This window comes from Notamacropus eugenii, chromosome 1, assembly GCF_028372415.1.
Source record: "Notamacropus eugenii isolate mMacEug1 chromosome 1, mMacEug1.pri_v2, whole genome shotgun sequence".
NCBI classification, from domain to species: domain Eukaryota; kingdom Metazoa; phylum Chordata; class Mammalia; order Diprotodontia; family Macropodidae; genus Notamacropus; species Notamacropus eugenii.
The window spans coordinates 316,824,032-316,851,183 of NC_092872.1; the positions used below are offsets into that span (position 1 = coordinate 316,824,032).

Genomic DNA, 27,152 nt, shown 5'->3' on the forward strand with positions numbered 1-27,152 from the left:
AGTAGTATACAGTGATCACAATTCTGAAATTTTGGTTGTTTGCTGCTATCTAACTTTAAAAACTATTTCCAGGGACCTGCACTTGTCATAACACTTTAATGAGACACTTCAAGTTCTCTATTGTAATTTGAAAGTCCCAATTTTATTTTTAATTTGTATTTTCAAAATTTGTTCATCATTTTGTAAACAATGTTAGATGGTCGTGCTTTTAGTAACATACTATGTCATAATAAGTTAATATTCTAATATGAAAAGTATTCAATGCTAAAGCTGGGTCACTTTCTATCATATCCACAAGACTTTGTCTACTTTCCAGGTTTCTTACTTGCTTTCTTCTGGATATTTCTTGTTGCTTTTTATTATGTTGCTTATTATGTCATTTAAAAAATTCTTATTATGTTGCTCTAATTCTGCTTTGTCTCCTGTGTTATTTGGCATCTTTCCACAGCATTGCAAATATCTTAGGTCACTGTGTGTGTGCTACAATACTTCTCTTTCAACCAAGCCTGTGTTAGCATCTCAGTTCTCTGGGCCACTTTGTCTATTTATCAGCAAAATGTACACAAAAACACAACTTGTGTACTTTAAAATTTCAATGTGAAACAATAATTTAAAAAATTAATACTGTACACAATATTCAAAGTACATTAAATGCTATTTTAAAAACATTCCTTTTCACCATAAATTTGTATCATGCATTTAAAATGGTCCAGGCAATAAATTTTTAAAAATCACATGACAGCTTATAAGGTGTTTAAAAGATAAATTTTATGTCAATATCTTAGCTCACATGTAATTAAATAGACCCTGCTTTAGCATCTAACAATAATACTGATTTGACTATAATACACTTCAGGTTATACTCTGAACCACATCACTGTGTGTGTGTGTATGTGTGTGTGTATACATATGCATATATTTGGCATTGCCAAAAATTGTACAAGCCTGTGACAGAAATAGCATGATTAAAAACTAGTATTTGCCCCGTTATCTCCGAAGTTTAGATAATATATAAACACAACATTTGCTCTTCAAGCCTTGTGCTTTTATAGAATAACCATATTTAGAGCTGATTTATTTACTTTTATTAGTTAATTAATATACAGTGGTTTAGCTAAAATCTTTTAAAAATCAGTTTCAAAACTACTTTTAAAGACAAAAAATCATCTTCCTTTGGATAATTAGGTGATGATATTATTAAAATACACTTAAAAGCAATAAGTAATCAAGTTAAAGTGGTGTAGAATTTAGGATATTTTGATTTAATAAATTTTAAAAGATATAACATCAATATATTTTAATTTGTAGCATAGAACTAGTTCATTTATCCCCGTTACTTTCTTAAGTGGAGTAAAGTTATATGTTTCTTTACTCAATGTACTTTTAAAATTAAATTCATTCAGGTAGTTTTCACCATTTTCATTTTTTCACCTCTTTTGGTCTTTTTTGATGTATGTTTCTAGCCTATGTAAATTATCTACCTAATATCCTTATCAACTTCAGAATCTGGACTTCATTAACGATAGGAATAAGAACAATGGTTAAGTCACTGCTGTACCGACAGAAGAACAGTTACAAGTAAAGTGACTAGTCTCTCAGAACTGATTTCCTTTTTTAAATAAAAAATCCAGGATGTCCACTGAAGTTGTATTTAAAATTTCACAAGTCTTAAGGAAAAACACATGGAAAATAGTGAAATCACCATCTTATTGATATGCAACTATGAGTTTAATAAGTCATTGAAGGGATAACATTGTGCTTTTAGTCTACATTTAAAAGTAATTTTTATCATAGCTAAGGCAAAAACTAAAAACATAAAAATTTCTATTAGCAGTAAAAATAACAGTAAAAATGATAAACAAGTATACACTTAATGATCCTAAACAAAGATATTAAAAGGTATAAAGGTCATAAAATATGCTTTTTTCCAACAATTCATTTTTATAAAATCAAATTCTAATATATCATATTCCTTGCTTTGGTGTTTTGTTTGCTGTCAAGTTAATACTCTTTACAGTAGGAATTACTTATGTTCTTTTCAAATGCTTGGCATTATAATGAGATCTCATATCTTTTCGTAAATTAAACTTTGCTCCACATATTCCACATGTATATAGATGAACATCCATGTGCTGCTCCAACTGTTCATTATTTGGAAATATCTGAAAGCAGACCTGGCATATAGTCTCCCCAGAAGATAAATGAGAAATCATATGCCGTACATGGTCATGTTTTCGGAAGTTTCCTTGATCACAAATGGAACAGACATACCTAGCCATGCCTTTGTGCATATCATTATGTAGTCGCAACTGACGTTCTCTTAAAAACTGTTTTCCACATGTCTGACAAACAAATTGCTTTTCCTTGGTATGGACTGTATAGTGTTCCCTTAAGTGACAACGTTGATAAAATCCCTTTCCACAAAGATTGCAGAAGTGTTTTCTTCTATGATCTCTTTCATTCTCTTCTATAATGGCATTCTTAAACATATCTTGGTCTAGGCAGCTAGACATATGCTCAACCACTAGATTTTCATTTTCAAAACGTTGACCACAATTAGGACATCGAAAAGGACACGCAGAATGTTTATATAATTGCTTTTGGGGAAGAGTATTTATTTGGAAATGATTATCCCTGAAATCATCTAACATTTCCACAAACATATCTCTTATTTCGGATTGCTCATCAGTATTCTCTTCCATGTCCATTTTTTCTTCACTGTTTCCTAACCCATTCACTGTCAAATCTTGGGGTTCTCCACATCTTTGTGCATGTTCTTGAAGTTGCCTACCTTTCACTAGTATCTGACCACATTTACCACAAGCACAGATATTTTCTATGTGTTTAGATAAATAATGAGAAGACAAGTCTTCTTCAGTTATTGTTTGTCCACACAGTTCACATGATGCACCTTCAGTATCCCCTTGTACAGGACTGTCCTTGTTAGGATGCCTTGTATTTTCCAAACTGCTTCTTTCATCTGTGTTTACAGACATCCGAGGTTTTAAAAGTTTCCTAGCATTTTTCTTCATATTGACCTCTTCTTCAATGTAATATCTATAAAATGGCTCTTCAGGTTCATCTTCTAATTCATCATTGTCAGTGGATTCATTACAGTCTTTATCGGAAACTTTAATAACGTTGAAGTCTTTAAATTCATCTTTAGGATGATCTTCTGGCTCCATCTTGATGACAATCCTTTTCCTTTCAGCAGCTCTGCTCTTCTCTTCACCAGCTACTTCAGACTCTGCTGTACTGCTTTTTCTGTTTCCAGTGGCTGATGATGAATCACTGGTAGCCTGGCTTGTATCCCCTCTATATTTGTCTATTTGTACAGAAAATGTTTTAGAAGAATCCTTTTCACAGGAGTCAGTTTTGGTATTACTGTCTTTTCCATCTCTAACATCTATTATCCTATGATATGCCCTTGCATTTTGATACGAATGTCTGTTAGTGCAGGTTAACACATGCTCATCTAATAACTTTTCACAGCTAAAACCAAATCCACAACTGTCACAGGTAAAACTTCTTCCAAAGCGCCGTGACACACGATCCTTTGGGTTAGATAATTTGGACACCGAGCTTTTTTTACATACGTCAAACAACTGTTCTGGAAAGTTGCCTAACTGTAAAGACTCTTCATCAGGCTCTTTGTTTTGTGATGTATTTACAGTTGAACTTGGCTCTACACACCACCTGTTTGCTTCACTGCCATTTTTAGCTACGGTGTCATCATACATTCGTACCCCAAATATCATTTTGTTATTGTGATTGCTGGAAGCAGAAGATGAACATTTTGAACTAGAACAGTCTGCATCCTGTATGTCTTCTAAACAGTCAGGAACATTGTATAACTGTAAGTAGTTCATTGCCACTTTAAACTGCTCAAAGTTGGCAGGAGCTGTCATAATTTTTCCTAAATACATAAATTGTAAAATTAGATCAAAGCATTCAGCACTAATTTTCATGTTGCTAAGATTCAATTGTGCAGTGGTGTGCTGATGGTTCATGAAAAACATCCTAAAATAAGAGCTGCAAGCAGCAAGAACTGCTTTGTGCGCTTGAAAATAAATGTCATCAATTGCAATACAACAGTCACAGAGAAAACCCCATTCCCTTTGGTTGTTTAGCTGCTGAAGGACATAGCTGCTGTGGCTGGGTCTTGCCATCTTCTACTTTAATTATGGACCTATATATAAAAAAAAAAAAACAGTAAGATCAGAAAAGATAGCAGAAAAATGATAAAAGTATAATTTTAATTAAAATTAGATTCATTTGACCTATTATAATCAAGTTTCTAGGAATGGTCATTTTAAATATAAAAATATACATCAGAAGTCATTTATATCAGAATAAAGGAAAACCTATTATTTTAGATACTAATGTTGGTTTTGTACATATAATTAGGAAATGTGTATATATGTATCAAAAGCCACTGCCATTTAGGCTTTATTAGGAATACATGGGGGGAAATAAATATAAAGTTTAGAAAAATAAAAAAAGATCAGAAAAGATATTTGCTTCAGAAGGTTGAGAAGACCATATAGTAAAAATAACAGTAATTTAAATAAACCAAAAGAGATCCAAAGTAAATAGTTAGCTAGTACAGTATTATAAAGAAGACCAAGAAATTGTCCCAAGCAGTTATTAAGGTTTTGATTGTTATGGTTTGGTTCCCCCACCTATCCACCCACCCCCATGCCGAAATGAACTAAGTTTGGTTCTCTAAAGGAATGAATACCACATACATGCTCAACAATATTTAAGGAAGTAGGGCTTCTAGAAAAAGATGGCTCACAGTTTTAGTGCAGACTTTATTTTAAATGAGGAAGAAAATCCCCAAAGGTCTAGAGATCTTTATTCTTATACAAAGCTATAAAATTAAGATCCAATATCAATTTGGAGTCAAATTTTAATTGGCATTATCTAAAACTTTCTTCTGAACCTATTGCACTCAACTTGAAAACCACCTTTATTCCAAAAACATCACCATCAGAACAAGCTCAAACTAGGTGTAGCTATAATTTTTTTTAAGTTTACTTCCCCATCAAAACTTTTATTTCTTGATTTTCCACCTTTTCTTTATGTCAATCTGACACTATATTAAACACATTTGTCTATATGTTCCCGAAATTTTCCTCACAAATGCAGAAAGGAACACAAAAGAATACAGAGGTAATGGGGTTCCTTACTGTTAATGGTGTATAAAGACCTATAGCTTTCAAATTACCACCAATGAAGCCTGTACCTTAAGTATCATTAGGGTGGTATTTCAATCTGTTATTTCAGACCTTGGCTAACTTGCTAAAAATTACACAAATATTTCATTTCTGAACATAGGCAGAATTTATAGATGCTTTGCCATTTAAAGACAAGGGACATCCTGAGTGCTCCCTGGTACCTTCACAATATAAAAAGACTTAGAGGAAGACTTCTAGCATGGCGAAGGGTAAACCTTTACTCTGCAAAGAATCTATGGTGAAATATGAAATATGGCAGGGTATGGACAGGTTGTCATCTCTCTACATCAGTGAGATCACAGATGCACTCTAGTATTGAAATACTCTGAGTTTAGTAAGGTTCAAACTCAGGCCAATTTATAATAAATCCATGTCAGCTATCAGAGTTTAGTAACTTTCAGGTAAAAAATATCCCAGGCTTGAAAAGACATTTAAGCTTGTGATGGTGGCACACACCTAATCTTGGCTACTAAGGACTCTGAAGCAAGTGGATCATTTGAATTTGAGAGTTCTGAGCTCATCAGGTGTCAACATTAAGTCTGGCACCAATATGGTGAGCCCCTGGAAGCAGAAGACTAACTTAACAGACTGCTTAAAGAAGGGCAAACTGGCCTTCCAGTATTGATCAGCCCACAAGTGGCCACTTGCACTTCTGATCTGAGGGAGGTGCAGTCTCAAAAAAAAAACAGAAACAAAAAATCAATCACACGTAAAGCTTTAAGAGATCTCCTAAATGAAAGTTTATTTTTTTAAGGGGAATAAGTTAGTAATGAATGTTTAAAGTATGATAGTCAAAAGACAAAAATAAGAACTTGTGGTAAGCTAGTGTGACATGCATAAAGCATGTGATTATTAAATGTTAAGCCAAAATCTCATGTAGAAATAATTAGACCTAATTTCATTTTAATGTGTTCAAGTAATTCTCATATATTTTCATGGAAAATAAGCAACTTTGCAGCTGATAACTGATTACAAAAAATATGTAATTTCAAGGAGAATTCTGATCTTATTTCTAGATTAGTCAATTTCCAGATTAATTTTAAGAAACGTTATATACCTGTTAGCATTTTATTAGAAGTTGTAGGAGAATACAAAAAGCAACAGGAGTCTTACTACAACTTACAATATGGCTGGGGACCTCAGTCAAACATCTTAAGGAAAGAGGAGAATATAAATGAGAAAAAAATAAGTATTCCAGGGCATAAATGTTCAAAGAATACATTCCTTTCAAAAGGCTAAGATTAAGTGATCATGCTATTTAGTCATGAGAAATTTTTTCTTTCCTAATCTGTAAAATCAATCAATCAATCAACCAACACTGGTAATCACTGGGATAGATATAACTAAAACTAAACATTCCCTGCCCTCAAGGAGACAATATGTACATATACTAACATTTTCTTAATAAATACAAGGGGGTGCTACTAATGTAGTTTGTGGAAATCAGGAAAAGACTCATGTAGGAAGTATCACTTGGGTTGAGCTTTGAAAGAAACTCAGACATGAAGAGAGAAAATATTCTGCATTTTGAGAAATTTCATACCCCCAAACAAGCCCACCCAAACACATTAATATGATTAAGGTTATATTACAAATATCTGTGCTGCATTATTATTTTATGTTTAAGATTGGTTTGCATTGAGGACTTAATAAAACTTCCAGAGGACTCGAGGCAAAATATCTTCCACATTCAGAGAAAGAACTATAAAATTGGATCACAGATAGAAGCAGACCATTTTCTTTTGTATTACGTTTTTACGGTTTCTCCCATTCATTTAAATTCTTCTATGCAACATATATTTAATAGGAATGTACATGTAGAACCTAAAAAAAGTTTTCCTTTGTAACAAATAAATGTAGTCAGTCAAAAAAAAAAGAGACTGGTTTGCATTTTAACACAACTGTAATAAATTTTACTTACACATACGTACACTTTAAAGAGGGAGTATATTGCAGGCATGGAGAAGAGCCCATGAAAAGGCACAGAGATGGGTGATAGATAGCATGTTGTGTGAGGTCAGGGAAAGAAAGGCCAGTTTGGTTGGATAGCAGTATATATGAAGGGCAGGAAGGACTAGATGATTTCAAAGTCCCTTCATGGTCTGTCATTTTAATGCTAGGTTATTAATTTTAATGTGTAATGAATTATAATTTTTTAAAAAACCTCTAGAGTCATCAGAAATTATACTGATGGCATATAAAACATCACAACAATTTCAATAAATTTGCCCCTCCAACTACTGTTACTCAATTTTTTCTAGCCTTACAATAACTTCTTTAGGCAGGTCAACCATGTTTTTTTCTTAGACTGGGTCCCAAGTTGTTGATAGGTCCAAATTTAACTGTTTACAAAACTGGATCACATAAAATAATACTAATAACTTGGCTAGTACATGGCTTTAAGATTTGCCAAATGATGCACTGCCAAATGTTGCAGCCCCATGGGGTGGTATTTCGCTAATAAATGTTAGTGGCAGAACTGGAAACCGGGTCTTTCCTAACAAGCACACCTATCTTTTCCACTTGTCTCAAATCTCAAACACTTTAAAAGTCTATAGCTGAATACATTTTCTTCCTTATTATAGAACAATGGCTCCCAAGACAGGTCTTACTGCCATTACCTTCTATCTGTTTATCCCTCAGATTCTCCATGGTGTCCTGGAAGCACATTATGCAGCTAAGATTTAAACTGATGTCCTCTGATCCCAAATCTCCTGCCACTTCTACTACACAAATCGTGTTTGTTAGGCTATAAGGAGTGGAACCTCTATTTCCAGACATTTCCTCTTCAGTTGGAAAACAGAAAGGAACATTTACCTTTTGGGTTTCTTCTATGAGGTTAAATATGTATCAAGGTATCATGTATACCTAAGATCTCCAAATACTATAAGTTAGACAACTTTCCAGAACACTGTTTGACATATGTAAAATACAAATACTTGGGGCAGCTAGGTGGCCCACTGGGCCTGGAGTCAGGAGGATCTGAGTACAAATCCAGTCTCAGACACTTCCCAACCATGTGACTCTGGACAAGTCACTTAACCTCTTTTTGCCGCATAGATCATTGACAAAAAGGTGATCCACTGAAGAAGGAAAAGGCAAACCATACTATTATCTTTGCCAAGAAAACATCCATGGAGTCACAAAGAGTCAGACAGGTCTAAACAACAATAATTATTCAAATTTATTTATAAGGCTTCTGATAGCACCAAAATTTTTTTTGTCTTTTTAATTTTTGTAATGGATTCTCTCTCATGAATGTTTTGCCTAAATAGTTTTAAAAAAAATAGTGTTGGGAACCTGGAAAGCTAATAAGCAAAATCTTGTGCTCTGAGTCTTTATTTTTATTTGTATCATGTCTACATTTCTATTACTGTCACAATTACAACTGATACAAATGATCCCAATATATCCTAAATCCCTATTCAGTTCCTCTCTGACCCTCAATTTCCTTAGCTAGGAACTGAAGGTTATGGCAAACATACCCTGTAAATCACAGTATATTATATAAATTTGATTTGTTACAATAATACTTAAGTCTCCTTTCTCACTGTACTCCTAACTTCAGGCATTGTGGAACAACTGAGAAACTAAAATCTATAGTATTTAAAGTGGCATGCATATACCTGTGAGATGACACAAACTTCTGATGCAAAGTTGTATGTGTCTCTGGTATTTGCACTTCACTAAAATCCTAATCTAATGCTTTACTCTAACATGGAGGTGACAGGCCCTCCTGAGCTAAAAAGTTATGCGCTTGGTAACAATATCATTAGAGGATCAGTTTAATGATGCTTTAATGCTAGATTACAGAAATTGATTAAAGCCTATCTAAGGTGAGTAAGGTTGAGGTCTGCAGTGATAGAAGAAGTATCTTTCATGGAAGGAGTGTGGTCCAATGCAAAGAGTGCTGCTTGAAGTTTGAGGGCCTGGGTTCAATCTGTTATGTACTACTTTGTGTGACCTTGGCCAAGTCATTTTTCCTCCTTTCCTTCAGTTTTCTCATTTGTAAAAGGAGGGAATTGGACTAGATGACCTCTAATGTTCCTCCAGCTCAAAATCTATGACCCTATGATGAAATCAAAGATCATTTATAGTAATTATGGTATTGCCATCCTTCCCTATTCCCTAGTTTTCGCCATTTAGGACAGTCATATGATCAAAAACTATGTCTAGGTTATTGATACACAAAGGTAATCCAGTGCAAATTGTATACAGTAAGCTCAGCTTTGACAAAGGCTATTCAGAACGTTTCACTGTTTGTTGTCAGCAATGTAGCTTTTATGTCGATTATACTTTTTAATCAGTAAGAGCAATTATTAAATAAATTCCTGTGAGATTTAGTGTTATTACTTTTGGATGGTAACTTTTATTTTTTTATTTATTGTGAGGCAATGGGGTTAAATGACTTGCTCAGGATCATACGGCTAGTAAGTGCCAAGTGTTTGAGGCCAGATTTGAACTCAGGTTCTTCTGACTCCAAAGTCAGTGTTCTATCTATTGTGCCATCTAGCTGCCCCTGGATGGTAACTTTCATATTTTTATAAAAATTAAGTTTTATTACCAAAACACATTTTATTCAAGTTAAAGAAGTCATCAGTTTTTACCTTGAACTCTTTTTCTTTCAGATCAGACACAATAAATGATCAAAAGACAGTCTTTTAACAAAGTTTTTCAAAAGTTAAAATAAAAGTGCTTTACACTCCAACTAGTTTTCTGTTTGTATGAATAAAATATGCAGAATTACTTTAGTTTTGTTCACAGTACCAATTATCTCACTAGTAAAACTGGTTTGCTATAGCAGAGAAGTAATGGGGCTAAAGCTGAACACGTAAACATCAGACTTCTATTCAAAGAACTCATTGTCTCTTGTATATAGGCAGTTGTCCACACATCCTAAGGAGTCCCTCTGGTGGCTATGTGAAAACTTGCTCCCAATAGTTTTCCAAGAATGAAGCATAATTTAAAACAAATTTATTTTTAAAAGCTGAAGTTTATATACACATATTTACCGAATTTTAAACCTGAAAGATATTTAAGAGATCATTAATCTAACCTCGTTCAAAAAAAATGAGAAAAGTGAGGTAGAAAGGTAAAGTGTAACTTGCCACAGTCAGAGTTAGTCAGTGGAATAGGACCAGAATCTAGGACTCCTAACCTCCAACGTTTTTTTGCATAGCAATTGTACCATTCATCATATTTGAAAAAATTTATAATTTTATTAATGTTGGTAGGAGAAACATGGCAGGATTTATAGTCAGAATATATCATATATAGCAATATATGCTACATTATATATATGTATATTCATATTCATACTTCTGTGAGTATGAATAGATAAGTCAATTAAACTCCCCTAGGTCCCAGGTCTTTCTACGTCTAAATTTTATGATCACCCCATACCTTCTCATCCTGTACAGTACTTGTCCGTGTTTTTCCATTAAGTGTTCTGGTGAGAAAGACATTAAGAGGCCTTCTTCTCATTTTTTCAACATAGTAGGAAAACTATTCAGGCTGTCCATTTGTTGCTTCACATTTTTACTACACCTTTTCCAGTCATACAAATCCTGAATCTTGTCTTTTATGTCACTTATTGCAGTCATTGTTATTAGCAAGATTCTATACCCAAATTATGCCTAATGTCCAATTTTCCATTGATCTTTTTTGCATTATATGTAATTTAGATTACATCAGACATAATCATCAGGAGACGAGTGGTATGAAAGAAACTTTGATGGCATCTAAGACAATTTCCAAAATACTATTTCTCCACTTAATTCTGGGTTCATTTACTTAGCCATCTAGCTACAGAACATAAGCTAGGAAGTATGTTGTTCATCCACTTTGTTTCCACTGCGATGGTTGGAACCTCTCTGACACTATAGTGGATTTAACTGAGGGACTTTTATAATGTTCTAGAGTTTGATGAAAGTAATGCAGCTGATTTTCATTTAATTTCTCTCTGGCTTTCTAGTTCTCAAAGTTTGTTGTAACTTTTCAGAGGTGAGATAATTACTTAAACTACTTATTACTCACCTGCTACCCCATGCTAGCCAATTACCTCAAAGTGGTTGACTCTACTCTGGTGAGATCACATCTGGAATACTGCTATGTTTAGCTCTCCCTCCCATGTTTTAGGAAGGACATTAGTAATAAGCCAGAGAGCACAAAGGGATGGCAAACCAGGATGGTGAAGTCTCGAATTCATGCTGCATAGGGGTCAAATTATTGAAGGAAATGAGAATGCTTAGAAGAAAAGGCAAGGCCTGGGAAGAGGAAGAGTCAGGAGTACATGACAGTTGCATTCAAGTATTTGAAGGACTCCACGTAAAAGAGAGATCAGATTGACTGGCTCTAGAGAACAGAACTAGGAGCAAAATGTGGAGGTTGCAGAGCCAATTCAAGCATGATTTGAGTTAAAACTTCCTAACCAGACTGATCCAAAAGTGGAATGGGATACCTATAGCGATAGTAGTGTTTCCCCCACCTCTGCATGCAACCCCCTTACCAGATGTATCTAAGGAAAGGCTGGATATTTTAAGGTATGTTATAGAGGGGTTGCTTTTTTAGGTTAAGGGTTAAACTATATGGTCTTTGAAGTCTCTTGCACCTTGGAAATCCTGTGGCTATTGAAGCACCAGGATTTATGTAATAATACATATGCCTAGAAGTACCGTATCAGAGGTGGGAAGGGATCTCTGAGGTTATATGGTCTAACCCATGGCTGAACTGGCCTCCCTTCTACTACGCTGTTAACTAGTGGTCACCCAGACGCTCTGCTTGAAGGATTTCCAGTGTAAAGAAACAAACCTACAACCTTCCTGGATGAGGTCTTTCTGACCCTGGACAGCTCTAATTGTTAAGGAAGTTTTCTCTTCCATGTGGAAGTGTGACTCTTGCTCCAGCTTGGTTCTCTTAGGCCAAGAAAAAAAAAGTCTGATCCTTCCTCCAACTACTTCCTCAAATATAAAGATGGCTATAAAATCCTTTTCCCCATCTTCTCTCATATGGATGTCGGCCCTTTAACAGATTTATTTCGAATCCCCATGTTCTCAGCTGAAAGCATTTTGAAATGCCCTTTTGTATGCTATGTAAGTATAGGGAATGGGTGGGAGGTTAATATTTCAGGTTTTTGGAGTAGAAATAATAGAACGGAATAAAGTACCAAAATATAGGGGAAGGACTATAGGGATACTATAGGACTACTAGGGATTAAGGGAGTTGAAATATCAAGGAAAAATAACTGCAAGTGATAAAGCGAGTAGGTATAAAGAGAATTTCAATAATGTATTTCCATACTTGAATAATTTCCAGACATTTCATAAAGGTTTCATTTTAATTTTTGAACACACCCTTTCCAGACTGAGTCTTTTATTGGGACAAAACAAAACAGCTTAATAAAAAGACCTGACACCTAGTAATGCTTCTATTCTGTTAGGAGGGAGGGTACATTTCATTATTATTGGGCACTTTAATGTTTTTTTGGGGGGGGATCCTCAGAGTTTAACTTCCTTTCAATGATCTTTTTATTTATATTTTTTTGTAATCAGTGTGTATATCTGTGTATATCTATAAAACTTGTATAATTACTTCCAGTTCTCTTTATTTTCCTGTGCATCAGTATATGAGAAGTGTGGCAGAGTGGATGGAGAGCTACCCTTGAAGCAGCTAGGTGGTGCTGTGGACAGAAGGATAGGCCTGGAGTCAAGAAGACCTGTGTTCAAATCCAGCCTCAAACACTTAACTAGTTTGCCTGTTTTCCTCACTGCAAAATGGGAATAATTATAAGACTTGTCTCCCAGGATTGATGTGAGGATCAAATGACATGATATCTGTAAAGCGCTTAGTACAATGCCTGGCACACAGCAGGTGCTATATATGCTCTTGTTGCTCCATCCTGTCCAACTCTATGACCCCATTTAGGGTTTCCTTGGCAAAGATACTGGAGTGGTTTGCCATTTCCTTCTCCAGCTCATTTTACTGGCAAGAACTAAGGCCAACAGAGTTAAATGACTTGCCTAGGGTCACATAGCTAGGAAGTGTCTAAAGGTAGATTTGAACTCATGAAGATGAGTCTTCCTGATTCCAAGCCCAGTGCTCTATCCATTTCAATACCTTGCTGCCCCAGATGCTATATATATGTTAACTATTATTACTGAAGTCAAAAAGACCCGGTCCTATCTCTAACACATACTGGCTGTGTAACTGGACAATCACTTAACCTCTTACTGCTCTTAACAGTTTCCTATAAAGTATAGAAAGGGTACTACACTGCCTTAGAGGAATTTTCTTCATCTGCAAGTCTGGTTCCTATCTCCAGAAGTTCAACAGACTTGATTTGGTGGTCCTATGCCTTTCTGGATTCCTCATTTGTTGTTTTTTTTTTTTTTTTACTGCACAGTAATATTCCATTACATTCACATATCACAGTTGGTTGTTTTCCCTCACTCATTACCCAATAAGTGGGCATCTGCTGTTTCCATTTCTTTTCTACCACAAAGAATGTTAATAGTGGAATCATCAGCTCAAAGGCCATAGATAGTTTGGTCACTTTTCTTGCATAATTCCAAAATGATACCCAGAAATGGATTACTTCACAACTCCACTAATTGTACATCAGTGAGTCTATCTTTCCATAGACTCTCCAATACTGACTTCCCATCTATTGTCAATTATGCTAATCTGCACAATGTGTGATTATTTCTGATCTTCAATAAACACTGCAATATGGCTTTAAAGTCCCTGTCAACTAGCTCCAGGTCTAAGAATGATTTTATGTAAAACAAATATTAGAGTACTTTCCCCTACTACAGAAAATAATTTTTTTGTAATTATTTTGTAATACAAATAGCAACCCTATAATTTGTTTTCTGAACAGTTTTTTCTTACAGGTCACAACCCAGGCATAAATAGTATACAGAAATAGAAAAGAGCAGAGAAAGAGATTTACACAAGGTATTAACATGCCTGTCAAAAAGAAGGACTAGGTAACATTAAGAATACATAGTGTTAATCCCACTATATACTCTGCCTTAAGTGGAACATAACTGGAAAAATGTGTATAGTTCTGAGTGGTACATTTTAGGAAGGATGTGAACAAACTGATTGTGTCCAGAGATTAGAGCCATCTAAGGATCAGACAAAAGAACTGAGGATGTTTAGCCTATAGAAGAAACTTCTTGGGTCGTTAAGTATTTGAAGATCTGTCATGTGGAAGAGTAATTAATTAGACTTGTTCTGTAAGCTCCCACAGGACACAAGTAGGACCAATAATTAGAAGTTGCAGAGTCAAGAAAAGTTGACTTGCAAAAAAAAGTAAAGAAAGAGTAAAGAAAAAATCTAACAATCACAGGCTCTTCAAAAGTGGAAAAGATTGCCTTGGGTTTCATTTTTTTGGAGGTCTAGAAGAGACTGGATATCCATTTATCAGTTAGGTAACTGCAATTTTTGGTCAATACATGTTGGATTAGATGGCCTCTGAAGGTCTCTTTAAAATTTTAGATGCTGAGGTCCTGAACAACAGGATGAGAATTAGTCAACTCACTTTCAATTCTGTGTCTTGAGTTATTTAACTGAAATCTGAGTCTCACCAGTTTTTAATACATATTTATTCTGTCATGTATTTCTATGCTTAGTTTTACATTACAGTGTGTATGTACATCATAAATCTAACCAGAGTAGAGGTTCTTAACCTGGGTCCATGAAGTTAAAAAAAAAATTTAAAAATCTATATTTCAATATAATTGGTTTATTTTGTAATGCTATATATTTTATGCAATTAAAAACATTATTCTGAGAAGGGCTTTATAGATTTCACCAGACTGCCAAAGGGGTCACTCTGGAACTAGAGGGACACTGTCTTTTCATTTTTTAAAACATGTATCTAGGTCATTTATAAGATCAATTAAAAGAGTATTCCTATTTTACAGATTAGGAAACTGAGGCTGAGGAAGGTTAAGTGATAACTATAAAGTCTTCCCACTCCTCCCCACGCCTGTCTTCTTTGCTGTTATTTAGAAAATTATATGGTACTTTCCATGATCTTTAAATTCTCCCTATGACCAAAGCCCATTTTTTGAAAGTACAGTATTTTCTTGGTGATGTTCTAGGCCTGCAAATAACAACATCATGAACCCCAAAGAAGTACTCATTCTGTATGGGCCAAAAGACCTACAAGGTTTATAAGGGGGCAGAGAACACAGAAACAAAAAGAAGTATAAAAACTCCACTGAGAGCATATATAACTGGAAAAGGAAGTGAGGTGGACATGTAGAGCTACTGGGAGGATTAACATATAGACAGCTTATGAAATATTAAGACATATAAGACCTTTATTGCACTGGATAGATTCTTTACAGAGGACTTATAGAAGGATATTGACAAGAAGATATGAACTGAATTGTGAAATACAAGAATAGAAGAGATACCCACACCCATAAAATGACAGATTCACTGAGGTACTTAAGTGTGTGATCACTGATTTCATCTCTGATCTGGCTACAAGATTAGAAAAATTGTGTAGGGCTCTGGGTTCAAAACTAAAATGGGATATTCCTTAATCACAAAACAGTTATCTCAAAAAAATTCATTTGTAAGAAGGCCATCTGGGGCTAAGAAACAATATTATACTTTTTAGGTTTTCAGGCCAGCCTACAATTTAATCTACCTTGGACAGGCACTGCAAGTGAACAAAGAGCTAAGTCCAGAGTTAAACAGAAAGAGGAGAAGAAGTGGGCTAGATGGAATGTAGGAAACTGGATAATGCTTTTAATGACCCCAAACGTCTTCCTGAAACAAATAGTTATTTTTAATAACAATATTCTTCTGATAATGCTGTAGAGAATTAAATCATGAAATATCAAAGTTCTGAAGAATTAAAGTTACTGGTCACCCAGAAGGCAACAGAGAGATGCCCAGTGGTAGGTACAGGCAACACTATACTGAGGAGGGAGGAGGTCATGAGAAAATTAGATGATTGGAAAAGAATAAAAATACTGGTCATCTAACTGAGAAGCTGGTATAAGTGACAGATGATCTACTGTTACCCATGTAATGTCAAGAGATCGAGAAAAAGGCTCACAGCCTACTCTGTCACATGACCCATGAATCTCTTTCATGGAGTACTTATGGAAGAACTGGTCTGAATCTTTAACTACAAATCTCACAGCAAAGGGTCATAGATTCAAGTATAGAAGTACAGTCATAAAGGCAGTACAGCAAATAGAGTGCTGCTCTTGGGAGTCAGAAAGACCCAAGTTCAAGTCCAAACTTACTAGCTCTGTGACCCTGGACAAATCACTTCACCTCTGTCTGCCTCAGTTTCTTTACATGTAAAATGAGAATAACATCCACCTTACAGGGCTGATGTGAGTATAATATGAGATAATGTTGGCAATTATTATTTAGAGTAGTTCTTCTTCAGGGTGGGTATTCATTCCAAAAAATACAAAATGTCCTCTAAGCCTCAGTAGAAAACCTTCATGAGGTTTTGTGGCTGAAACATTAACTGTCAAATACAGGACATTTCACAGTTACAAAGCACTTTAGTTATCTTGTTGGATCCTGGGGATTAGCTTCTCCAATCCTAACAAGGCTGGTATTTGAGAGTCTGAGGCTGGGGCTTAATTCAAGTCCTCCCAACTGGACAGGACTGACTGTAATTTTGCTTTGCTACGATGGCCTCTGGGAAATGAGGGTCAGCTTTGGGCCACCTGCTGAGACACCGGAGTAGGTGAAGAATTAATCATAGTAATAGCATTAATACTACAACATCTCATTCACCCAGAATCCTTTTAGTGCCAAACTTTACCCATTTTGGATACATTCTCCTGTGCCTTTCTAAGAATATATTAAATGGTATTTACTTTTTATATTACTTTTGGCTTTTCCTTGATTTTTATGTTCTTATCACTATCAAGTCAGTCTCTAAGAGACTTTTTATCCATCCTAATTTTCTCCTAGTCTTTTAATGGAATGAGGGGGAAAAAAGCCCAAATTTGTAACCATCCCCATCTAAATCAAGGTAAAAATGTTCTTCTAGAAGTTCTGATAGGATCCTCTAGGAATTTCAAGTGCTTGGACTTTGTGATGCATTTTTTGGATGCAAAGAGACTTTTTTTTTAAGTGATGAGAAAACTGAAGTTAGATGGTCTTTCCAAAATTACAGTTAGGGAACAGCAAACTCTTGATTTGAATTTTTATCTCTGAAATTTCAAATCCATGGCTGATTCCATTTCATGATGCTGCCTCTCAAGTAATGGTGGCTTGGGAAGGCTTACTAGCCTTCTCTGTTCCTCATTCATGGTACTCCATTTCCTGTTTCCATGTATTTGCACTGGTCATTCCCCATACTTAGAATGTGCTTTCTTCTTACCTCCACTTCAGAAAATGTCCTCACTTCCTGAGCAGAACTAAGAAAACAATTTATGCCACAACAATATTGCAAAGACAAACAATTTTGAAAGGTTAAGCAACTTTGGTAAATGCAATGATCAACCACAATTCCAAAGAACTACCCATTTCCAGATGGAGAGGTAATGGATTCAGAGTACAAAATGAGACACACACATAGACTCCTATTTTTTTTTTTTTTTTTGCAAGGAGCTTGTTTTCTTGCTTTCTTAAGCTGGCAGGGAGGTGAAGTGAAAAGAATATATGAGGAAGAGAAGGCAGATTCTTTTGGGAAAAAAATTGAAGAACTTTCTCACTTCCTTTAAAAAACAATCTTCTATATGAAATCTTTCCTGATTCTCCCAGCTGCTAATGTCCTCAACTACCTCATATTTACTCAGTCAGTTAATAAACATTTATTAAGCACTTACTACAGGCCAGGTACCAAGTTAAGTCCCGGAGATATAAAGAAAGGTCACAAAAGACAATCCCTGCATTTGAGAATCTCACCATCTAATGGGGAAACAACACGCAAAGAACTATCTATTGTGTGAGTGTGTTGTCCACCCCAATAGAATGTAATTAACTTGAGAGAAGTAATCTTTTTTTGAGGGGTGGAATTTGAGTCCTCAGAGCCTACCCAGAGTAAGTGACATAAAGTAGGTGTTTAATCAGTGCATATTAATTGACTGTGGTAGGAGAACTACTGAGCTGGAAGACCTACATTCTGGTTTTCTGTAATTATGTATTACAAAGACCAACTTATTTTACTTTCTTCACATCTCAGTTTCTTCATTAAAAAGGCAACACCGACCCCCCCTTAAAAAGCAATGCATTCTAGCTTTCTTTCCATCTATTAAAAAAATATCACCACAAGAAATATCTTTTTTTATATACCTTAGGCCCAGGGGACTTCTAAATGCCCATAATTACTCTGTTCCCATAGATGAAGTCCTAAGAGATACTTCTCTCGGCTCTGAGAGTAGCTCAGCTTTTCTTTCCCCTTTAACATTCCTCAGTCAACTAATATCTATCTTAGCTGTAATTTTATTGAATTATTACCTCCCTGCCAATGTTGTGGGCACAATGTTTTCTCATATGTGGCTTTTTTAATGTTCAATTCTATTCTGGTTTTAGGACATTTCACTACACACACACAGACACAAACACCCTGATTAAGACACCATGAAATGAAACGGAGCAAAGCCCAGAATAAAATACAAATCTGTTCACTTAAAAGTACACAACTCAATTTTTAAACCTTTAAGTATATCTAACATATCAGTTTATGTCACTTTCTCTTCTCCTACAAAATCTTTATGAGAATAATGAACATATTTGATGAAGGTAGGAGAAAAGGAATAGGTAAACTTGCTGCAAACAAAATTCTACAGCAGACCACATCTTTACAGACGCAGGGAAAACAATAGCCTGCTATGTTTGTTGACTACAAAAAGGTGGATGGACAGCCCATAGACCTCGTCCATTAGTGCATCTAACAGATGCTGCAGACAGACAGACCAGGACCAGAAATGATTAAGAGAAGGTGAGCAGACTGAATTATATTGGGTAAATGGCAGTGCTTTGAATGACCCTGAACTTCTCTACAAAAGAAAGGCCCATCTTTTAAATATCAGTTTACTGACTGACTATTCCAGTGATGCTAAACTGCTACAAATCATAGGATAAGTCTCTTCAGAATTAGTCACATCACCAAAGAGCAAGAGAAGAAAACACTATGGGTATGAGAAGGCTGTAATGTCCTACTAAAGAAAGGAATTTTAAAGAGATTGCCAAAAATTTGGCCAAAAAGGTCACCATGTTCTGAGATATGTGGTAACCAACAAACAGCCCTCATGATGCAGGGGTATCCACATAATATCTAATAACATACAGAAAAGTTCCCCCACCCCATGGGCGTGGACCAGTCATAGTATAACAAATGAGTTGTGTTCCCCACTGTTCCAGGAAATGCCCACGCTGATGAGATCACAGATTCAGCAAAGTATTAAAGCCTTGTATCAATTCCAAAGCATACCAGGGAATGTATCACAGCAAAGGCAATCAGGCATATATTTTTTCTATCATTCCTTTCAACCTTTATTTTCACTTCAGTTTTGTGGGTGATTACCTTTGAATTCTTCCTCTGAAATATCTAGGACCGTTAACTGCTTTCTAGCTGGATCTCCCAGTTCATTTTATCAATTAACAAGTATTTAAGTTGCTACAACGTTCCAGTATTGTTATGCTAGGTTCTGAGGATGCAAAGACAAAAATGAAAAAGTCCCTGCCCTCAAGGAACTTATTTTTTATTAGTGAAGACAACATGTACATAAATAACTACATACAGGCTATATAAAACAAACACATGGTAATCTGGGGATGGACAGCACTACAAAGCCAGGGCTGGAGCTATCTAAAAAGATCTTTGTAAAGTATGAAGTGCTATGTAAATATGAGTTATTATTCTGTCCTCTCTTTCTGGTAGACCTCATTGACATTCCATCTTCTTGTCCCATCTGTTCATTGCCACTGCTAACTCATAATACACCTTCCCCTAATACTCCGCATCTATGCAGGCCAGAGACCAAATTATCAAGTTTCATGCATTTCTCCCACCACAATATCTCTCCCTTCTTCCAGCCAATTCCCAGTGCTAGTTACAGGCTCTCATTACCAGCCCTGCCAATAATCCCAACTGGATTTCCCACTTCTAATCTGCTTCTAATGAGAATACTAGAATAATCTAGCATGGTACTCTTCAAAAATCTTCAGTCTCCCTACTATCTCCTGAATTAGTTTCAAACTCTTGTTTCTGCTATTCAAGGCCCTGCTCCACCTAGTGCCTCTGTACCTTTCCAACCTTTTCTCATTACATTCCCTTCCAGATATCAGTAGCACCGATCTCAGATTAAATGAGATGTTAAGGCTGGTTGTTATTTATATGCTCCAATCAAACTGAATTAAGTTCTGTACTTTCCCGCCACCATAACAGCTCACATCTCTATAGGGCTTTTAGTTTTACAAAATATTTTACATATATTATCTCATTTAATACAACAACCCAAAGAGAAAAGTGCTATTACTCCCTCTTACAGAGAAGAAAACTTGAGGGTCTGAGAGAGGTTCAGTGACTTGCCTAGTTGTAAATACCTGAAGCATGGGGTTTGAATGTAGGTTGTACTTCCTGACTTCCAAGTCTGATATCCCAATACAACACTATTTCTTATAGTATTTCTTTGCTCTATTATTTCTCTACATCTGCTATGCCTACTCTCTTCACCTGTTATATACTCTTGCCTATCTTTTAAAGTCTAATGTCTAATTCTAATGTCAGCTCTGCCTTGGCTCATTGTATGACTCTCCTGGTGACTAATAACTGAAATCCTCCTCTTGCTGCCACAATATCATTTTGTTTTGCAATTTTATGATGCATTTAATATGTAATATAGTTATATATTTGTTTTATCCCTCCAGGAAACTTTGAGTTGTATGAGAGCAGCTCACCTCACCTATGTTTACTGAATGAATGGATGTCTTATGAATAAAAAATACAGAGATCAATTTATAAACAAAAGTAATAAATACACTGTACACAGATTACAAATATAAAGTTTGCTTTCAATGATCTTTTTAAGCAACATTTTGAGTCCTATGCAGTATCTTCATAGTCTTCTCTTGATATATAGAGATGCTTGATACTTAAGTAGTAATGCTGCACTTTGACTAAAACCTCTTATATAAGAATACAGATTTTACAACTATAAAGATCACCCAGTCCAACCCTATCATTTTACAGATGAGGATACTACCTGCCAGAGAAGTGGGATGATTGGCTTAAGGATATTAAATAATAAATTTAAGAGCTAATATTTGAATTCAGGTCTTCTAACTTCAAATTCAGTGCTCTTCCCCACTAAATCACTCTGACTTTTAATAAACAGAATGCTACCAACCCAAAATTTAGGTGTATCTAGGAATCCCATCAGGGTGAAGTACTTAAGTACCAATATATAGTTGCAATTGTGCCAGTGTCTCCCTTCTCTTCCTTGAGACCTGTCAGTTACAAACGCCTACCCTCATGAACTCCATGATCTCAAAAAAGCCTTTTAATTATTGATTAGGCTTTCAAGGTACCTTGATATCAGGAAGAGTGTATCCTGGCCATTGTGTTTGAATGTTTTGGTCTTTAGATCCCTCAATAATAACCACCTGGTGTTATTTTACAAACCAATCTTATGTGAATTTGCTTAGGTTTACTACGTTTCCAGAGTCTGTTCACATGGATGAATTGGTAAAAGTGACTTCCTGAATGCGTAAAATTGAAAATAAGACCCTGTACTGTGGTTTCCCCACTACGCACATACCCTACTAGAAAACAAAACAACCATTTTACATTTGCTCATACTTTCAATTAGGTTGTTTAGAGGGTCAGCCTGCCTAATATTAATTGTGCTTTTTAATCACCAAACAAAATTTTCTCCTTTTTGTTATCAGTATTAACGTGGTAGGAAAAAGACCTAGCACTTCCTAAGAGAAGGAGAGGAGAGGCTTACAAAACTGCATATGCTACTCCTTCAATTAGAAAAAGAAGAGAGTAGTGAGGAAAAGGAAAGTATAAGGATCACATCCCTCCTAGCTGGGCAAGGGAAGGGAGCGCCAGAAACACCAACATTTTGCAGAGCTTAATGAAAGTAAAATCAAGACACAAGGTGGCACAGTAAGAAGGGAACATTTATTAAATACTGTGTGCCAGAACCTAAGAGAGACAGGAACAAGATCACCTGATGGGGCTTATCATTGTAGCAGCAGTGATGAGACCTGCACATAAATGTACTGCAAATCACAGCACGAACAGCATATAAAGGAATACACAGTTCAATTTTGCAGTAGCTGGGATCCTGGCAATAGCAAAATGTACTGAGAACCACTATACACCATAGTGCTGAGGTTCTCAACTTTTGGGAAAGCCCCATAAACTGAAATTAAGCACAGCTTGGATGAGGAGTCAGGTCACCTCTGTACCTAAGCTCTGTGGGTGGAATATTTGATTTCCTGCTTTAACACAGTACAAGGCCTCAGCTAAGGCATGGTTTCCCTTTAGTGTGGGCAGCCCTTGGACTACCCACAAAACTATTACGTTAGAGAGAGTGGCAAAAGTACCAGCAAAGGTAGTTCAACTAGAAATATGTCCACCATGATGTCATCGTCTGGGTAAAGAATTCTGGCTCTGGTGGATAGGATAAACACGAATGTAAACATAGCACTGGGGTCTGCTACTGTCTTTTTTTGTCTTAACTTCTGGTAAACCAACTCTCCTCAGTTTCATCCCCTTTAAAAATGAGTAGACTAGCTGTCTCCTAACTAGTTACCAAAGAAAAGAAAAAACAACCAAAATGACAAGTTATGTCAAATGCACGTAGCCTATGACCTAGCTAGCACTAGGCTGGGGTGGGAGAGTAACAGAAAACTAACAAAAAAAAGCCCCTAAAACTTTTAAGATTCTGAGAACTTGATAGGTGACACCATTCCAGCACCAAGGTTTTGTCTCAGTTTTTTTTTGTCTCAGTTTCCCCCATTTCTTCCCAATTATCTCCATCTTTGGACCCAAATTACATTGCCCTACTTGCACAAAAAAATGTTAAGTCTGCAGCTAATCCTGGAGGCTGCGATTGTGTGCCAAAAGCTCCTCCACTGTGGCAACTGAATTCCTCACTAAAATCTCCTCGAGAATATGCCAATTTTGGCTTAAGAAATCGATTCCGAGACACCACAAAACCCCTTGGAACCCACCCAAAGTTACAGTCTCTCCCAGGCCCAGTCCACACACTGGTGCAACCTTCCTGCAGTGTAGCATTACAGTTTTGACAGACGGATAAGGTTGAGTCGAGTTGCCACGTTTAAGACTCGTCCTATGTCATTAAAATAAATTATATGAAAATATCTATACCATGCATTCTAAAACAAAGCACTATTTCAACAATTGGGGGTAGGAGGCTTCCCTTTCCATTTTCAGTTGGGAAATTTTTTTTTCTCTTTGATAAGACTGACATTTCAGAGGTAACGAACGGGAGGGACAGAAATCGAACTCAAGTCTTCTATTTTGGGCGGTCCCGCGCTCATCATTTTTGTAGTTAGCTGAAAGCGGAAGGGATTTTTTTCCAGCTAACACGGTTCAAACTCTTAACCCACGCACTTTCCCCTGCACATACAACAGCGCGTTGTGCTGCGGGACGGAGGACGTGGGCGGCAGCGCAGCAAAGCGCAGCAAGGAAAGCCCCCGGTCTTTGCAGCGTTCTCCCCCGCCAGCCCAGCAAGTCAGCCTTAGCTCCGGGACGTTTCCCCCTCCCCCTGATCTCCCCCAACCCGTGGCGGGGCTCCGAGAACGTCAATCAAACCGAACCCTCCCGCCAAGAAAGCAAGAGAAAAAAGAAAGAAAAGCGAAGTCATTTCAGAATCCGTCCGCGCAGAGGCCGCCGGCTCTGGCTCCCCGGCTAGGAGGGGCGCAGCCTCCCCGGCCCCGCAGGCCCCAAGGCGCCCGGTCTCGGTCCCGACGCCAGCCGCGTGTCCTCGCGCCCCTCCCCGGCCCTCGCCCTCGGCCAGGCCGAAGCTGCGCCGCAAAGTTGTGCGAACGTCCCATCCCGGCCCCCCCACCCCCAACCTCCCGCGCCCGAAATCTACTCACCGGCCACCGCAGGACCTGGGGCTGCGGGGGGTGCGTCGCGGGACTTTTACGGCAAAGCTGGGGGTGGCGGAGCGGAGAAAAGCGAAAGGGCGGAGAAAAAAATTGAAGCTCCGGCAGCGGCAGCAGCGAAGGCTTCCTGGGCTCCGGCTGCGCCCCGAGCTCGGCTCCTGCTCTGCCAGGGACTGCGCTGCAACAAAGGACTTCCGCTGCCGCACAGCCGCGCCTGCTGCACCGCACTGAGCCGGCCCCGCTTACGCGGCGACTCAGGGTCTGCCCACCCGTTCGCTGGCGGCGGCGGCGGCGTCCGCCAGCTTTCCCCTCCCTCCCTTCCTCCCCTCCCGCCCACCCACTCCCTCCTCCGTCGCTCGTTCGCTCGCTCCTAGGGGCACTTGCGGCAGCTTGTGGGGCTGCAACAAGTTTCTGCGTCGGGATCTCCGCACTGGGAGGGTTTCCACAAACTTCTAAGAAAGGATAATCTCGGGATTCTCCCTTGCAGTGTTTTTGTTTTGATTTTTCACGACTGTATACCCAGGGTAGTTGACTAGGCTTAGAGTGCCCAACTCCCCCAAGGTCCGGATGCTGCTTTTTTTTTCCGGGTCCCACGTTAAGACTTCTGACGTGTGGGGCCCAACAGTGGGACTTTTCTCAGTGCCTCAGACTTAGAAGCGCCGGCGCGGTTACTCTCCGGGAAGCCCTAAAAGCTGTGCCCTGCGGTAGGCTCGGGGGTCGCAAAGACGCCAGCTCTTAAGTTCCAGTTACCCGGACAGCCCCCACCCCCTCTGGCTCGGCAGCCTGTGGAACCGGAGCCACTTAACCCCTTCATGCTCCGCCCTGCCCAGCACAGCTGTGGTGTGGAGGCACCAATTATCCATGGTCATAGCCATCCCACCCCATCCCAGCTCTTCTCACAACCAGGAGTCAGTTCCGCTGCTCTTCGCCCACCCTCATGTTTCTCCCAGGGAAGCCCGTGCTTTTTGTACGCTGCTAATGTCATCGAAGGGGGCTGGTATGCGCGTGCGCTCGCAAGCTAATAACCCGCCGGCCCACCACACGCAAACCCAGTCCCTACATTTTGGAGCCCGAGCCGCGGCTGCTGCTGCAGCTCCAAGCAGAGCCTCGCCCGGCCGGCCACCTGCGCGCTTACCGCATGCACGCACGTCCTCATTTTCGAGTCTCTCATTTCCCCTACTGCGACCACGCGTGCGATCACGTGGGCTATCTCCGACGGCGGGGAGGGAGGGGGGAAGAGAGGAGGTGGGGGGGAGGGTAGCGTGAAGCCGCGCGAGACCCGGGGCCGCTGGGTGAGCGCGCGAGCTGCTGCCAGGTCCCCAGCTAGGAGCCTGCAAATCCCCCCGCCCCCTCTCGCGTTCCCCCTCCCCCCCTCTCTTTCCCGGCCCCTCCCCCACCGAGCAGCGGGCAGTGCCGCGGCGGCACCTGGGTAAGGGATGCACCTCCATAGCCCTTTTGGGTCTCTCCGTTGCGATTGAAGACTCCCGGCGTGTGCCACTCCGCGGAGGCTTGCAAGCTTTCAGCACCCGTCGCGAGACAGATGCAAGTAGCTCCGGGGAGAGGGGTGGGTTTTTGTTTTTGTTGTTGTTGGTTTGGGGTTTTGTTTTTTCGTTAGTTTTGGACCTGCAAAAAAAGGAGGAGGAAAATGGCAACCAGATGCGCCCTTCGGGGCCAGGATGCTCCGGAACTGCCCTCCCCCTCTCCCCCATCCCCGGTTGGCAGGGGGTGGTGCCCTCGGGGGCCGAGGTGTGGAGTGCATTCCTCCCGGGATGGTGCGGACCCCACTGCGGGCTGGGGGCCTGAAGACGGCCACCTTAAAGGCACAGCTACTTCTCGCTCTGCCGGCCTCAGGTGGGGGAGCCCCCAGGATTCTGCTGGGGCTCCCTCCCCTAGAGGAAAGGGGAGGATCCCGGGCTAGGGGATCTGCTGAGACAGGCTGCTTGCTTCCAGGATGGATTGCAAATCCCCACCCCACCTCAGTCCACCTCATCACGAGCCCGACCTGCCTGCGGTCCATTCGCCTGTGTAGAATCCAAGAATGATACTTATTCCATCTTTTAGCCCCGCCCCCCCATCCTGCCCCGTTTGGGGTTGAACAATTCCCGAGGCACGAAGTTCTGCCTTGTGACTCATTTCGTTAGTTTGTCATCGCCTTACCAAGTTCAGTCTATCCAGGCAAGTCCCTTTATTCTCTACCTACCATTGCTTCTCTCTGCCACCACTCGGTTACAGGTGTCATCATCACGTACCCATTTCCATACAACTTGGCTACTCTCACCAAATACTGTCCTGTAGATTAGGCCAGTAGCTCTTCTGAGGCCTCTCATTCCTTGTCTTCTACAGGGATTTCTGAAACGTCAAAAATACAGTTCAGAATATTGGACCTGGAAGGGACCTTTCATATCATCCAGGCCATCTCCCTCAGTTGAGGAAACTGAGGCCCAGAAACTTTAATTAAGCATTTTACCCAAGGCTACACAACAGTGTAGTGCCATCTCCTGACTTTTAGGGTCATTTTTCTTTTCTCTACATCATAACTTTCACTTAGTAGGTACATAAACTGTGAAATAAATAAATTTTAATTACACACTGTCATAAGGAATCAACCAGTGCTCGTGTATGCCAATGCATACCTTATGTTGAGAGGGTGGTTTAGGGTCAAACCAAATATTTGGAAGTGAACAAAGATTTGAGGAGCAGAGATGTGTCAGCCCCTCCCAAAATTTCCCCTAAGGGTTTGTTAAGTGCTCTGAAATTCTTATCATTGTGAACGCTTTGGTAGACCCTTTTGTGATCTGAGACTGTGTCAGCTAACTAAACATTAATTC

At 38.7% G+C, this 27,152-nt stretch overlaps 2 protein-coding genes across 10 annotated transcripts in view; one reads left to right on the top strand and one right to left on the bottom strand.

Annotated features, from left to right (window-relative positions):
- Positions 1-120: 120 nt before the first annotated feature.
- Positions 121-25,869, bottom strand: ZBTB1 (zinc finger and BTB domain containing 1). 3 transcript variants are annotated; one of them, XM_072629620.1, is made up of 2 exons: positions 25,750-25,869; positions 121-4,189 (listed from the first exon to the last, which is right to left on the bottom strand). In XM_072629620.1, exon 2 carries the CDS (start codon positions 4,167-4,169, stop codon positions 2,028-2,030), a length of 2,142 nt encoding a protein of 713 aa, XP_072485721.1. In that variant the 5' UTR covers positions 4,170-4,189; positions 25,750-25,869; the 3' UTR covers positions 121-2,027. The 3 variants fall into 3 exon arrangements, with proteins under 3 accessions (XP_072485721.1, XP_072485720.1, XP_072485719.1); XM_072629619.1 differs by lacking the exon at positions 25,750-25,869 and adding an exon at positions 25,460-25,563; XM_072629618.1 differs by lacking the exon at positions 25,750-25,869 and adding an exon at positions 24,316-24,450.
- Positions 25,760-27,152, top strand: part of ZBTB25 (zinc finger and BTB domain containing 25) — an 85,861-nt gene continuing 84,468 nt past the window's right edge. For 5 of the 7 annotated variants that reach the window (XM_072629625.1, XM_072629626.1, XM_072629624.1 and 2 more), the window contains exon 1: positions 25,760-25,888. The gene's annotated coding sequence lies outside the window, so the exon portion shown is untranslated. The remainder of the gene's footprint in view (positions 25,889-27,152) is intronic. The other 2 variants (XM_072629628.1, XM_072629623.1) reach the window with 1 other exon arrangement.